The sequence below is a fragment of the Acanthisitta chloris genome, unplaced genomic scaffold, assembly GCF_000695815.1.
Source record: "Acanthisitta chloris isolate BGI_N310 unplaced genomic scaffold, ASM69581v1 scaffold12544, whole genome shotgun sequence".
NCBI classification, from domain to species: domain Eukaryota; kingdom Metazoa; phylum Chordata; class Aves; order Passeriformes; family Acanthisittidae; genus Acanthisitta; species Acanthisitta chloris.
This window is the reverse complement of record NW_008668828.1, coordinates 1-15924: the sequence shown is the minus strand read 5'-3', so window position 1 is coordinate 15924 and position 15924 is coordinate 1. Positions and strand designations below refer to the sequence as shown.

The 15924-nt window shown below is 46.5% G+C and overlaps 1 protein-coding gene across 1 annotated transcript in view; it reads right to left on the bottom strand.

Annotated features, from left to right (window-relative positions):
- The window catches only part of LOC103800709 (protein crumbs homolog 2-like), a 30469-nt gene extending 14721 nt beyond the window's left edge, over positions 1–15748 (bottom strand). Inside the window, 6 exon segments of the mRNA XM_009073092.1 lie at positions 2522–2635; positions 3321–3503; positions 3907–4046; positions 4437–4632; positions 6886–7584; positions 15676–15748. Coding sequence (XP_009071340.1) covers positions 2522–2635; positions 3321–3503; positions 3907–4046; positions 4437–4632; positions 6886–7584; positions 15676–15748 — 1405 coding nt within the window.
- Between the last annotated feature and the right edge of the window lie 176 nt (positions 15749–15924).

Genomic DNA, 15924 nt, shown 5'->3' with positions numbered 1-15924 from the left:
ATGAGTGGGAACACTCAGGCCACTTAAAAGTCTTTCAAGAATGTAAGATCCAAACTGCACTTCAGTGATTACATTCTTGCAGGTTAAAATCAGTGCCCATGTCAAATGGAGGTACCAGTCCTTTTCCTGTCCTGGCCTAAACTATTGCCTAGTAAATACATGATGAACTGAAAACATCCCTATGAATAAAGAATTTATTTTCCTGGCTTTTTTTTCTCCTAAAAGACAAACTTTTCCTAATATGCTTCTTCTCTTGACCACAGTTGACACAATTGCCAAGACCATGCAAGATTCACTCTCCTTCACACTTCATTTAGAACCCATGTAATCTTTTGATTCACATTTCTTGCATCCTTTCAGGGTATATAGATCCTCTACTAAAGCACAAACTATGTGCTGAACAGACTCTTCAGGACATGAGCACAAACTATGTGCTGAACAGACTCTCCAGGACACGTCATGTTGTTCTCTCAGGAATGAGGCACTGCTTTGGCAACAACTACATTTCAGAGGGAGATGGCTCATCTCCCTGCACTGCTGCAGCCTCGGACAGCACTGAGGCAGTTAATTTGCACAGAAAGAATTTCTCCTGACTTGCATTGTTATCCCAACACTCCCCAAATTCCTCAGACTGAAGAAAAAAACATAGAGAAGGAACCCCCTGCCGCCCCAAGAAAGCATTCCTCATCGGAGTAGCAAGTTCACTTTAATCAGTGGAGGCAGCTTAAACCCAAGTTCATGGCAGATCTAAGCTGCCACAGAAATGTGTTTTGAACAGAAACATTATGGGAAGCTTCACAAAGTTGTTCTGTGATCCTAATATGAAGTAATAAGCTGTTTACCCAGCATGACTGTACTGGGATTAATTGACAAAGGAGGGGAGATTAATTGCTATTATTTCCCTGTCAGCTTCACTCCTCCACACGCACTCACTGATCTCACAGACTGCTCCCAGCCTTTCGCTGTGTTAATGTGTCAGAACCACCACAGCTGAGACAAAGTCCTTTACCAAAAGCAATATCCAGAAGACCAACCTGCTTCTAATCCCCTTCAAGTACTAATGAACCCAAATTTGATGCAACAGAATGAACTCTAGTGCTCCTTTGCCCATCATCCCGTGTTTCTGTCAGCTTTTCTGCCCATGAGCATGCTAAGAATTGGAAAGGATTAAACAGATCTGCAGCTTGGCAAAGCACAATGAAATTCTGAGCTTTGTGAGGGTGCTGGGGCACTGGAGGAGGAAAAGAGAACAGGGCACAGATGTGAGTGGGAATTCTGACAAGTAGGATAAACTTTAAACCATCCCTTTGGACAAGATCTCAGTTCACGAGTGCAGCATTGTAACTGCCGAGAAAGCAGATAAAGAGCTTAGATAAAAGCTTGTTTTCAAAGGCTTCACCTACAAAAGCAAATTTTTCTTGTCCTGGCCCAAATTAGCAAATGAGGTAGGCCAGAAACCCCACAAAGAATTCAGCCCAGTTGCAGAAGGTGTTAACTAGGAGCTGATTTTAGATTCTGGGAATGAAAGTAATAGGCTTTCTCAGGAAAGAGCTGGGCAGAACTAAACCAACACAGCTCAACCACTGCAACCACAGAAGGAAAACAGAAAACTTTCCCATGCAGTCAAGGCCTGGGACGGTCTCTGGAATGCTGCTACCTGCTGTTGCAAGTTGAGGCACAAGGATTTCTTCCGGCTTCAAGTGTTTCTCTTTTCCCACGAGATGGCAGCCTGGTAACACTGTGAAAAGGTTGCACTCACCTCACACACAGCGATACAGGACTGTGCTGGGGTCACCTTTCTCAGAAACTACCCTTTGGTGTTGTACTGCCCGAACAGAGAGGACCCGTGGAATTAACAATGCAGAAGACTGAGAACAAACACTTTAAACCAAGATCAGGTTCAGTACCTCCAGCAGAGCTGACATGCAGTACTCACTACCCACATTTCTCAACCAGAAACTGTTAGGGTCAGGCAGGGCATTTGGGCAAGAATCCAGACTCCCCGTTCCCTTGTAAACAGAGAAGGCTTCCTCTGCTCACATCACAAAGACCTTTTGACCTCCTAACACAGCAGATTACTGCCTTCAGCCAAAAATGGCTAGCTCCTATCATCCAAGGGTGTTAGAGAATGGAGATGTTTTACAGATGTTTATATGCTGGTGAGCCAATCTCCTACAGGCAGTAGCCTGTGACACCAGAATGGTAAGCACCCTTTTTTCACTCGAAGGCTGGTTTTCTATATACTTCATTGTACATGTACAGAGAACCCCCTCCATTTCTCCCAGTGAACTCCAGGATACAGACCCCCTGGATACTCTGATCTCAGACTCTATTACACAGTTGATCTTATGTCTCAAAATCTAGCTCATGGCCTATCAACTTGCCCACAGTCACATCCCACTGCACACTCCCACAGTCCATCCCAGTCCTGCCCAGCAGCCCGGGCTGCCCAGGCTGGAATCCTGCAGCAATGCAGCCAACCAGAAGGATCTGATTCCAGCCACCCCTTCACCAACAGTACCTGAATAACCAGGCAGGCATCGACAGAGGAAGCCATTAACAAGGTCCTGGCAGAGCCCCCCGTTCAGGCAGGGCTGGGATTCACACTCATCGATGTTGGTAAAGCAGGTCTCCCCTGGAAAGTGAAACACAAAGAGCCATCTGAAGTGCACTCATGTGGCAGTGAAAGAAAGAATCTGAATCACAACTTGAAGTCATAATTTTTTGCACTTCTGTTCTGTCACCTAAATGCTTGACCTAAATTTCTTGACCTAGAGCATGTCTGGCCTGACACTGACAGAGACACCATCATCCAAACAATCAGGGAAAATGAAGTATGGAACGATTTTCCAGTGGAACATCCACAGAGCTTCTAACTCCAAGAGCATGAGATCAAGAAACCCCTCTTCTCCCACTCTGACTATACAGCTGCTGACATGAGAGTAGTCTCATCAAGGAAACACCTAGAATAGCATCTGTGACTCCAAGGACTTAGCTTTCTCTGATGAGGAATTTCACAGATCTCCCGTAGGGATGAATTCTGCCATATGCATGAGAGACTGACAAAGGGAAACCACCCTGGCACCTGCACAGCCCGAGGGCATTCATCAAAGCATTGGGGAGTGCACAGGGCTGTTGCCTCTGCCTGGAGACAGGCTTGGACAGAGAATGACATCCAGCTGTCTGCAAAATACCCACAGAGCACGTGAGCACAAGCACGTGTTCCTTTTGTTGCACAGATAACGTTGCTCCATTCCCATCTACTCGAACCACTGAGCACCATCCTGTGCAGACAGGCTGAAGATGTGTGTGCAGCTCACCTGCAAAGCCTGGCTGGCAGTGGCACAGGAACCCAGCGGCCTGGCTGTAGCTGAAGTTGCTGGGAAAGTCAGGCTCTGAGCCGTAGTGGGCAGGGTTGGAGCGCTCGAGGCACACACCCCCGTTGTGACAGGGGCCTGATGCACACTCATCCACATCCTCCTCACAGTCCTGTCCTGTGTAACCTGCCAGGAGACATCATGTCAACACCATGCACAAACTCACTGGAACCAGCCTCCCAAACTTTGTGGCTGCCTGGAAGCTGAGAATAAGGCTCAGAAGTCTAGCAGGGAGCCCCCAGGCTCTTTACTTTCTCTACTATGTCCAATGTAGGAGCCAAAATAATCAATTTGCAGGAAAGCATCACCTCATGGTAGAGGAAATCCTGATGGAAAATGGCAGAAAAGAGAGTGAAACTGGATTTAGGGATGGCCTGTACAGGGCAGCAGTGGCAGCCCCACTGTTCCAGGCAATGAGAAATCACACTGGGCCATCCATTAATTCTTTACCTCTCCAACACAGCAATTAAGCACTTGCTGTCATTGCCATGTGCCCACATGCCAACACAGCAAACAGATCCCAACCTACCTGGCCAGCAGGTACAGCTGTAGCTCTTGACTCCCTCCAGGCACGTGGCACCATTGAGGCAGGGGGCAGAGGCACACTCCAGGATATCCAGCTCACAGTGCTCCCCCTCGAAGCCAGTGTCACTGCAGTCACAACGGTAGCTGTGGGGCACCAAACACAGCAAGGCATGAGCTCTTCCTTCCACTGCAAAGCCCAGTGTGAGGACAGAGCCAAAGGAGCTCAGTTGTCAGTGCTTCTGTTCACACCTTACCTGTGAAAAGGTAAATTCAGAGACACAGGTATGTTCTCAGCAGTTGCCTTTGCTGTTCTGCAAATCACTTACTTTTGTGTCTGTCCCTCCCTCTAAGCACCCCAGGGGTTGTGCTGCTGGGAAGGAGCTTCTCCTTTACTGCCATAAATCACTGTTACTGCTAACAGGATGTACAAAACACTAAATCCAATTCCCCCACAATTTCTACTCTGATGTCCACAGGTTACACTAGGTAGATCAGCCCTGGTATGTAATGGCCCAAGCAGCAGTGGTTCCTCACCTGTTAATGAGGTCGACACACGTCCCGTTGTGCTGGCACGGCTGGCTCACACATTCATCGATGTCCACCTCACACTGGATCCCCTCATAACCTGGTGCACAGGTGCAGGTGTAGAACCCAATGTGATCATTGCACAGGGCCCCATTCTGGCAAGGCTCTGAAGCACATTCATCTATTTCAGCTTCACAGTTCACACCTTGGTTACAAAACAGAGAAATATCTGTTACAAATCCAGACAAGTGGATCTGTGCTGCCTGGAATTCTGAGAGGGAATCACAAGAGCCATGTTATCAACCCAAGCTGAGTACCACAGTGATCTGTTCTAACTTTGCCATGAGAATATTTGGGAGCTCGGGAACAGTATGTGATTCTCACAAATTAAAGGACCTTCATTTTTTTATTTGCAAACAAAATTATTTTGTCTAGACTTTTGGATTTCAGTCTTGTACCAAAACAAAAAACAGTTTCAGTGTTTGCAAAGCTTTAGTCTCTGTCACTCAGGTTTACTGAAGCAGAAAATCAGTCATACTTCCCAAATAATATCCATTTTCTGAGCAAGCCATAAAATCTTGATCTTGCACACAGCTCTTACAAGGTCTATGATAGCTGTTTGGTTTGGGATCCTTCAAGGGCAGAGAGGAAGGAGATGGGAAGAGAAGAATCACACTGCTAGTCAGTGTTATTTAAACTTCTACATATAATATAGCTCTTACAGTTTTAGTTAGACATGGAACTCTTCACTTGTGCTGAGTTGCTATTAACCACATCCAGTGTTCACACCAGAGGCAGCTGCATTTTGGGCATGGCAGAAGTGATCCCTACCTGCTTCCCAAAACATTGCTCTATTTGTTTAAAATTACATTTGTAACTTGTTTTAAGATACCTAGGGCAAAAGCATTAAAGCAGTGCAAATGGCTACTTACAGTGGCACTAGCTACAAGTGATTTTTATTATGAAATTCACTTAAAAGCTCAGTGTTAGCTCCACTACTATTAGTGGAAATAGCACCGAGTCTCACATTTTTGGGCCAAAGTCTCAACTTTCCCTGACAGAACAAGACCTGCATGACCTCTGTGCAATTATCTTTGAGTTGCCCATGGCCTGGCATCACCTCCAGGCCTTAGTCATTACAGTGGCACCTGCCAATCCATCTAATCTGCCCCTCTTGGCAAGGCTCCCCACAGAGGGGACATGGCCATCCTAATCCTGGTGGAATGTGGGCCTCCTAATCTGCTGGTTCAGACCCCTCAATACCCACACAACACTTCCTTCACTCAAATTTCCGCTGCCAGCACCAGGAAACAACCTGGCCCTGCTAGCCAATGGATGAAGCCAATGGCCCTTCAACCTCTGGATGAAGATCACATGGCAAAGCCTCATCTTTGACATCAAAACAACTTGAAGCACAACAAGCTCCTCCAGCTGCCTGGGCCATTTTATCACTTCCTTGGCAGGGGAATCCCACAATCCTGAATTGAGGATTCAGCATAAAGATAAAAAAGAAACTGATTTGCAAAGACAGAATTATGCTTGATACTCAAAATCACCAGTAACCTTAAGGCCCACACAGAAATTCTGCCTTTTTCCTCCTTCATCTCTGCTCATTTTTATCAGTGAGTCAGCATCAGGGCCTGTATTCCTGATTCTCCTCATTCCACTGGTCATCAGCAGCATTCGTGCACAGAAAGCCCACTCTTTAAACACCTCAGTCTGGGAACAGGAGGAAGGCTGAGAAAGTTTATGTGCGAGGTGGTACCAGGCAGACGTGGGCCACATTCCACTCCATCCACTCCGATAAGCAGGGAAAGGAGAGCCCCCACTGCCTCCCTCACAGATAACTCACAGGTGTGGATTCCTCTACAGTCACCATTAGCACAGATGCAAAAAAGAGAGATACTTATGCCATGTGCCAAATAAACATTTGCCCAGCATGGAAGAATTGGAAATCTCCAGCTAAAAGCCACTTTATTCCAAAAAACAACTACTCCCCTCAGAGGTCCTGCTAGACACGACAAAGAACTAGAGGCCAGGGAGGCAGAGACAAGTTATACCTGGAAACACGAAGTATACATTTCCTGATAATAGATCTCTTTTTATGCATATCTCCCTTCATTTCATTCTAAGAACTAATTGCATCTACTTTGGATCTATTACTCAAGTCTCAGACAGTCCACCCACTTCCACTCCTGGATCCCTGTCTCTCAACATCCACCCCATCCATGGAAATGAAAGCCACACGAACTGCCAGAAAGCCACAACAACAAGTCCTACACCATTATTCACACACACCACCCAACACTCCAGAAATACAAGTTGTGCAACAGAGACGTAGTCTCACAGCTGTACACCAAGTGTCTCAAGCAGTTGCTGACACCACGGGAGATGTCAGCAGGAGCTGTGGAACCCCCCGAGCAGGGAGCCGTGCCCCGTCCCTCCCCACTCCAGGCACCTGTGTAGCCGGGGGCGCAGTGGCACAGGTAGTGGTCCATGTGGTTGTGGCAGGTGCCGCTGTTGCGGCAGGGCCGGGACGCGCACTCGTTGATGTCGATCTCGCAGTGGTAGCCCTGGAATCCTGGCACGCAGAAACAGCTGTACTCGCCCAGCCCATCGCGGCAGATGGCACCGTTCTGGCAGGGCCCCGAGGCACACTCGTCCACGTCGTGCCCGCAGGTGGCCCCGGTGAAGCCAGGCTGGCAGATGCAGGAGTAGTCCCCCAGGCCCTGGACACAGGTCCCGTTGTTCAGGCAGGGCTGGCTGGAGCCCTCGGAGCTCTCGGCTCGGCAGCCTTCTCCACCCGGCCCTGTTTGGCATTTGCAGGTGTATCCATTTGCACTATCTACACATTCAAAGTGAGGATCTGTACAAGGGTTGCTCTCACACCCATCGATATTGTCACAGTCGATGCCTGTGGAGCCAGGCTGACAGACACATTCATATTCCAGGAGCCCTGGAGTCCGGAAGCAGGTCATATTGGAGGGACAGTCATGTTTAGCACAAGCATCATAGAGGAATTCACAGTTTATGCCCATGTAGGCTACAGGCTCCACAGGGCAGATGCACTGGTAACCCACTTCCAAATCCTTACAGCTCCCACCATTCTCACAGGGGGATGAGGAACAGCCACTGTCATTTTCAGAGTATGAGGTTCCTGTTGAGAAAAGAGACTTTGTGTTAGTCAGCATTGCTAGCTCTAAAGGAAAAAGCTCTGCCAATCACCTCATACAACTCAAACATTGTCCACATAAATTCCACACTCCAAGGGGCTGCTCAGCCATGAGCTGCGAAAGACACTGGAGAATCAAACATTGACTATGAAGAAGCCAACAGAACAGGACTCCATATGATGGCAATCCGGGATTTCCTGCCTAGCTGGGTAACTATGTACCTGTTTTTTTAGGAGACACTCACAAAGCAACTATTTCACTTGTGCTTATTCATCCATGAGTCACTTTGAGAGCAGTGACACACATCTTAAATCCATTCACAAGATTAACTTCGTGTAAAATTCCATGACCCCTTTCACTGGTAGGGCACGGCCCTTGTGCTAGGAAATCCAGAGTCAGGCAGGAGGGTTCAAGGTGTTGGCTGTGGCCCTGAATGTTCCAGCTGTTCCTTCTGGGGAGAATTTTTTCTCAGCTAATCCACTGGTGATTTGAAGATGCTTCCATCAATAATCCAGCTCAAAATGGGCACATCTAACACTGCCTCTGATTACATCAAGCAGCTCAGGTTGATAACCACTGACCCTCACCCTCTGCTCATGTTAGACATGTGAATTCACACAGCAGGAAATTTGTTACAGCAAAGAGCAGAGACTGATGAGATTCACTGTGCTGATGGCATTTTAGATCCAAACACTTAGAAACTGCTGAGCCAAAACACCAGTCTAATAATCAGACACCAGGAACTAATGTTGAGACCAGATTCCCCAAATTTGGGGGCATTTGGATGTGATCAGTTTGTTCACACTGAACCACAATGCCTTGCTGTCCCCACAGTGGCAGTGTTTAGAAGGTTCCTGCCCCATTAAGCAACTCCACCGTCCAGAAATGCGATGGGACAAGCCCATTGAACTGCAAATTTAATTCATATAAATGAGATTACACAGGATACAGCATATAAAAAACCAAAGACGTGTTCAAAGTAGATTTGTCAATGGAGCAGAATGGAAGGACAGGAGGAATCCTCATTTTTCCAAAAGAAATTTTCAATTCCCTTTGTGAAACAAGGGGGCAGATTGCCAAAGGGCAGGACAGCGCAGGGACAGGAGAGCATGGCCTTGATATTAGAATTAGGATATATGCCCTGGACTCAATGACAAAATTAAGCACTTACCAAAAGACAAAAGCCAACCAAAAATAGTATAAAGGGACAAAGGCAGTGCAGAGAACTGCACCTCTGTGAGGAATATTGTTTTACCATGCCATGCTCCAAGGACTTGCCAGGATCACACACCACAGCACTGCTCTTCAGCTGACCTTACACATTCTCTCATTGATGCCATCATTATCCCAGCCCAATTTTGGTCATGCTTGCCCTGCTCTGGGGCACCTTCTACACACCCAGTAGTTAATCTGTGTCAATGGTTTTCTATCAACTCTGCCCCATCGGCTCCTCAGTCTCTTTGTACCTGAAGGTGGAGGCATCGACTTCAGGGCCTGAAAGGGATTTATAGGAGACTGTGGTTTACAAAAGGCTGCCCCTGCCCTGACCTCCCCCAAATTCCTCCCACCAAAAGACTGTAGTGTTTCTAAGTCTTCTTTCAAGAGGCTTTGCTGCTGGGGGAGGGAGGGTGCTCGGGGATGATTTGGGCAGCCCTTTCTCTTCCCAGCATCATCTCTATGGCCCACCCCTCCCTTCCCCTCTCATGTGATGCTGGGGAGAGCTGCTGAGCACTGCACTGTCCAGCAATCCCATTATTCTGCCATCAACTCTTTTATTCTCAGATTCCCAGTCAGGCAGAAAACAAGGATGACGGAATCTGCCTGGAATCTCTGTGGCAATTAGAGTGGAAGCCCAGGAAACTATTCGCAAAAGAGCTTTACCAGGCAGGAGATATTGAGCCTTTGTAGGCTTAATGAGTAACCCGCCCCAGCCTGCACTTCCATGGCCCAGGAGCACAGTTTGGGATATAAAAGGAGCCCAAGTCCAGCACATGCTGGGAAGGAGCTGCAGCACACTCCATCTGCAAAGAAACATCTCAACAGAATCACCAGGCCCTGCTGGTGCAGCCAGGCTGAGTCACTGCAAAGGCTCTGTGCATGGTTTTCTGCTTCCATGCTGAACAGACAGGCTAAATGCTTCTTGCATATAAAGATAAGCATTGAATCCCTTTTCTATTTCCTGCCTTTTTCAAAGTTCTTTCACGACAGACACACCTTTATGTGTCTTCTCTGTTTTGGTTCATTGTATGACTGCAATGCTCCAAAAATCTGTATTAGTCACTGACAGATTTGGTGACAAATATCTGGCCCTGTAGTCACACACACTTACAGCCCCAACCACAGACAGCACAAAGCTTTACTAGTACATCAAAAGGCCTCTTGGCTTACCAGAGACAGGGAGAACTCCAGGCTCTCCAAACTCCCTGTGACCATGAACAACAGCAGTGCTTAACTACGTACCCCAGCAGGACCTTAGGAGGAAAATATTCCTTTATTGGAACAACTATCCTGAAGTAACACAGCATTGCTTACAGGGCATGCATGGAGCAGGCAGGGGAGACTGCAGTGTAAATCAGAAGAAATGAAACAATAGCTAAAAAACTTCAATGCTGAATTCTCCTTTAGAGGCAGTGCTGAACTTCCGGCTTGAGAAAGAGAACATAAGATGTTCCTAGCTCTGGTTTTGTTATTTTCAGCCATCAGTCCTAGGGCATACAATAATTCCTCTAAATTCTGGAACAGATTATTACACAAACGTGAATAGCACACAAATATGTACCAAATGCTAATAAGCAAAATGAATTAGCTTTTCCTGCTGCACAACAGAAGAACCATGAACACAGTTCAGACTATGTTGTCTCATGAACACAGTGAAAATCAGGTCAAACAATCACTGAATGATAAGGGTTTATATTTTTTCCACAAAAGTGGTTGTTGCTGAATAAACAATGACATTCAGGATTTTTCCTTTACATTTCACAAGAAAAATATGTTTGTAAGGGAAAAAAGCATTAGAAGTATATTACAGCCATACCACCCTGCAATCCTACTCTGCAATGAAACTGGAGGAGGCTACAGCTTCTTTGAAGAACACGTTCCAGGCATTTAGGGGAGGATTAGGAGGAACTTCAAAGGCTAACAGAGTCCCATATAAAGCATTCATTGAGCTCTGTCAGGACAGGTCTGGTTTTACACTTTAAAGGTTGCTGACAAAGATTTTCCCTAAACGATGAAATTTGTGACCTTTTGTAACACTTTAAGGCAAACAAATTGCATTACCAGGCTCTGTTTTAATAATTGACTTTAATAATCTTATACTTTCTACCTTCACTATATGATCTTGTCAAAGAGCAGTTGCCACAGTGAGTTTTCTGGTACAAAAGGAGAAAGCAGAAATTAATGAGAAGTTGGGCAACCACTTCACTGCCTGGAAATGCTGCTTTAGCATTACTCACTGGTTTCTATTTTTGGAGTTTACTTTCCCAAGTTTGTTTTTTCGATGTCTTGGGTAACTGACAGAGGATGGATGCCCTGGGGACATACCTGACCTCATGGAAGCCGCTCAGTGCTGCACTGTTAAATACCTTACAGGTGTCTTAATGGTCACTTAAAATGCCCCAGGGAAGCGGCAGCATTGTGGTTATCAGCTCAGAGATTACCTTGTTTCATTCATACGGAAGGAAAAAACAAAATCTAAGCAATCTCGGGCAAGCTGTATCTACTTTATGTGGGAAGAACCTTCCTTCAGGTGAATTTCACCAGACCTGCTCACTACAGCTGAAAAAAAACCCCCCAATTTACAAGAGGTAGTAACAGCAGGATTCCCACAGCAACATCAGCTCCCAACTGCACCACAATAATCACTGTTGAGGGATCCTCAAGTGCCCAAGCCGTGATTGAGACCCTCAGCCTGGTGCAGGTCTCACAGTCAGGCTGAGCTCCTGCTGCTCTGCCCAGCACATCTCCCACTGGAGAAGGATCGTGAGGCCAAGGGTAGAAAGGGAACCCCTCCACCAGAGGGGATTCAGAGCAACACAATGGCTAAATAAACTCCGAATAAAGGAATGGAGAGAGTTGGGTCTCCATGACAACAGGAAGGCATGTGCTTATATTAGTAAATCCCTGCTTCCCTATCCTGGTCAGTGTAAAAGATTAGTGAAAGGGTACACACTTCGGCCTGTTCCCAGGAGCCACACAATCAGGAAGGAAAACTGGCCAGGCCTGAAAAAGGGTTTTCATGCCCACCCTCTCTCCTCCCCAGCCCTGCTCCCTCTGGAAGGGCAGCACATCTGCTATGGAAGGTAATGGCAGGATGACATCAAACCCTCCTTCAGGAAGTACCTTCCATGTACCTGTCCAGGGAGGGGGCAAGGCCTCTTCAGATGGCTTTACACATCCTTAGGGATTTACAAGCCCCTGTTTCCTTCTTGACACAGAGATTAAACTCCTCCTTCCCAGACCTGAGCAAAGAACCTGCTCCAAGTAACACCAGCAGCAGCAAACAAAGCCCAGAAACTCTCTGAGGCTGCTAACAGGCTCATGACATGCTAATAACTGGCACTGATATTTCACCTTAACCTAAAATCTTCCATAACCTGTATTCCCTATGCTGTTTAACACTGTAATGGGCACTTGTCACAGCTGCTTTAAGAGCAGGCTTTTCTACTCAACCTCAGAAAATGGGATGTGGGCTTGGGAAACTTTTCAAAATACCAATGTTTGATCACAAGTACTAAGCCCCCGAGCTGCAGCAGCTCCCACTGCCACCAGCAGCTCTGCTGCAGTAACCTGCTACCTCTGGGCATAGTACTTCAGTGCCTACAGCTCTTTTAGAGAAAGTAATTTTTAAAAAGAGCCTTACTAGTCATGGCTTTGGTGTCTCTTGCAGAGTTTGGATAGATTAAACACACTAGCCCAACATATCTCAGCCAACTACCACTCTGGATATTCATTTTCAGACCTCTGATGTGTGGTCTGCACACAGCTCAGATTGCAGTTTTTCCCATCCAACGTTTCAGACAGATACTGTGTGTTCTTCACTTCCCAGGTTGCTTCTGACGTTGTTTCTGTTTGTTACCAAAGACCAACAAATTCCAGACCACGTTGGTACGTTAGGTTGTTGGTGTGATAGAGTGTTCTCATGCCAGATCCATGCACTCAGTCTACTGGTGTACAGTATTTAAAAAGAATTTATGAAGGCCTGGACCTAGACTTCCATTCAGACAGGCATGAGAAGATGTGGCTCAGGTTCCACTCGTGAACTATGCAGAGTATTTACCCCCTCACAGAAGGAGAATGCTGGTTCCTGGCTCTCCCCCACCCAGCTTGCCCAGTGAACTGATGAAAGGTGCCAAGCAGTGGGCAGCAATCCACAGGGCACAGTAGTGCCAGCATCATGGCCCGAGGCATTAGCAGCAGAAATACTGCTGCAGGGAATTGAACTTACTCTTAACACAGAAGAAGTCAGCTAACTCGTTATCTGTTCACTGTTTCAATGCAGATTTGAAGGTGCAACTCCTATTATCATGCTTCTAGCACTTGGAGAAAGGCAGGAGCTATAAATCCCTGGTTTATGACAGCACTGAATACATTGAAACAATAACACTTTGATCTCCTGTGCTCAGGACATCTCAGTATTTTCCCTTAATAAACACTCCTCCAAGCTGACCTTCATGTTTCACACATTCTCTGATCTCCCAGCCATTTCCACAGATCAAACAATGGTACAGGGTCTTTCCTGTGTATCCAGTTAACCAGGCTGAGTCACAGGCTGTAATTTCCAATTCTTATTTCAATTACTGACAATCAGTGAAACAGCTGAAGAGATTGGGTTTGTTTGTTTGCAGGTTTTGCAGTAAGCTTTAAACTGCCCTGTGTCCCAGCTAATCTCAAGAGCTCCCATTAGAGCCGATAGCAAACTGTCAGGAAAAGGGTTTGCTAGCATATGCTCTCAGTCAACAGGCATCCAAAAGCACCTTCCAGGTCAAAGGGATGTGAATTCCTGTGCTTACTGATGGCTGGAGTTGTGTGAACAGAAGTGAGCAGACACTCCTGCCCTCCAGAATCTCCTTTAAAGATCACAAATAAACTGGGAGCTATTGTGCCCATTACAGAGACATCGGTAAGAGTGGAGTCACATGCAGAGTCTGCACCATTGCCCCCCTGGGGTTTCTTTCCACAACTGGAGATAGTGTCCTTGGGTGCAGGATGGTCTGATGGTTACAGCTTGCAACAGGCCAACTGGATATTCAGAATTTCCTCAAAAACTTAGGAAAAATAACAGCCACTCTCTGCTTCAATGACATTTAGACTCTGCCAATTAGAAATTAAAACAAAGCAGTGATATGGCTCATAAGGGCAAGAAAACACACTTCTTTATGGCATTAAAAACCTACAAGTGCTGTATATACACCACCATTCACTCCAGCTACAACCTGGCAGAATTCCCCTTGCAAAACAGGAGCAGGTGGGAAGACTATGAAAATCACCTCTTTCCTCAAGCTCTGCTGGCTCTGGCAAGATGTGTCACCCACCTGCACTCCCAAAGGAAACCACATTCCCAGTAAATCCCCGTTCCAGAAAAGAGCTTTCCCCAGGACTGGAAGGCCATGGGTGCAGTGGCTATATTGCACAACCTCCCAGACACAGCAGCCCCTGGCAGCCACACACCGTGCATGCACCAGGCCTTCCCTCTGCACAGCACAAAGCCACCAGAATGGCTTCACACTCCAAACCAGTAGCTATGGTTACTAGATACAAAAGACAGTCCTGCTGCTTCCCTGTGGCCAGAGGAATTCCAGGCACTTGGAGCAAACATACCAGACAAAGAAGCTGGTACAAGGAAGAGAATGAGGGGGAAAAAAATCAGACAAAAATCGCAACATATTTTAACTTTCACATTCATGTTTGAGGTGGTCAGAGCAAAGAAAATCCTGGGAGGCTTCAGAGAGGAAAAAAGAGAGACTCCTGGGAAATCAAAGGAAAAGCTGAAAACTTTCTCCAACTCTCCAGAAGTCCATAAACATCAACCATTAATGCCAGAAAATGCCAAGTGCAGTGTTCAGCATGCACTAGCAGAGAAAAGGCACTCTGGCTGTATTTTCTGGGTGTTCTCCATATTTTACCTCCACTTCTTTGCATCATGGATCATGCCTGTCCTTGCTCTGTGGAAACCAAACCACACTTGTATATCCAGGTACTGTCCTGGCAGTGCTGGGGACAGGATAAGGAGACCAGTTCAAGCCCAATCATACTTTCCAGTAAAGGGCTGGATGTGTTCCTGACATGACCTTATAATCCCTAGATGACTAAAACAGATGTCTAGGCCCAGCAGATCTCCAGGCACCCATACCAGAAGAAACAGATACCCATTTTCCAGGGTGCATAAGAAATTGTATGCAAGGGTGACAATGCAGCCCAAAGACATGTTCTGGGGAACTTGAGGAATCCCAGGAGACTCAAGTAAATTCTCTGGCTACAAAGTAATTTTATGATGTGGATAAAACACAAAATAACTCCCCTCACCAGCAGTGTGGACTCTTGTTACCTCATCGCTTCCTGCACTTTGAGGATGGATTTGCTTTCTGCAAAATTCCTAAGTGAGAGCACTTGTGTAGTCATCTCCCTCCACATTTTGTCCCAGATGTATCTGGCACTACACTCCCCTAGGCACACTCCTCTTGTGCCCAGGTGTATTTCTAGAGCACACAGGATGGAAATAAAACTGTTTCTTCTGGATGGGCACAACTAAAAAATTCAGACCTTTTCAATGGAGAAAATGGTTACTATAACAGCTGAATACTTAATGACATGAATACTAATTACTTTTAGCTCTGGTGAATAAATGCATATACAGGTGTGCACAGGGAGAAAGATGAAAGGAGACAAGAAATTAACAGAAGGAAAAACGTATCCAGAAAGAAATGCCTGTTTATCTTCCAGACAGCAAGTTTTCAGGCTTCAACTCTAACTGTGAGAGTGACAATTTGTTCAAGTGCAAGGGCAGGTCACAGATTTGACCCAAAGTTACTGCATAGTAGCTGGGTATGAATCAGGCACAGAAGACAAAAACTTACCCCAAAGTAAGAGGAAAAGTGGCAGCAGGAGAGCAGCATTGTACGCCCTGGAGGTAGTTTTCTTTAATTCCATGACAAGCCTAAGAGTGGCTGTTCTAAAACCTTCCTGGGAGAAAGAGGAGTTGGAACCTAGCACACACCTCCCCTGCCCACATCACGGACTCTGGCGGGCTGTCCCTACGCCAGGCACTCGCTCCATGCTCCGCCGCGCTGGGACCAGCACTAACCCCGTGGACAGAGTTCCCTCGT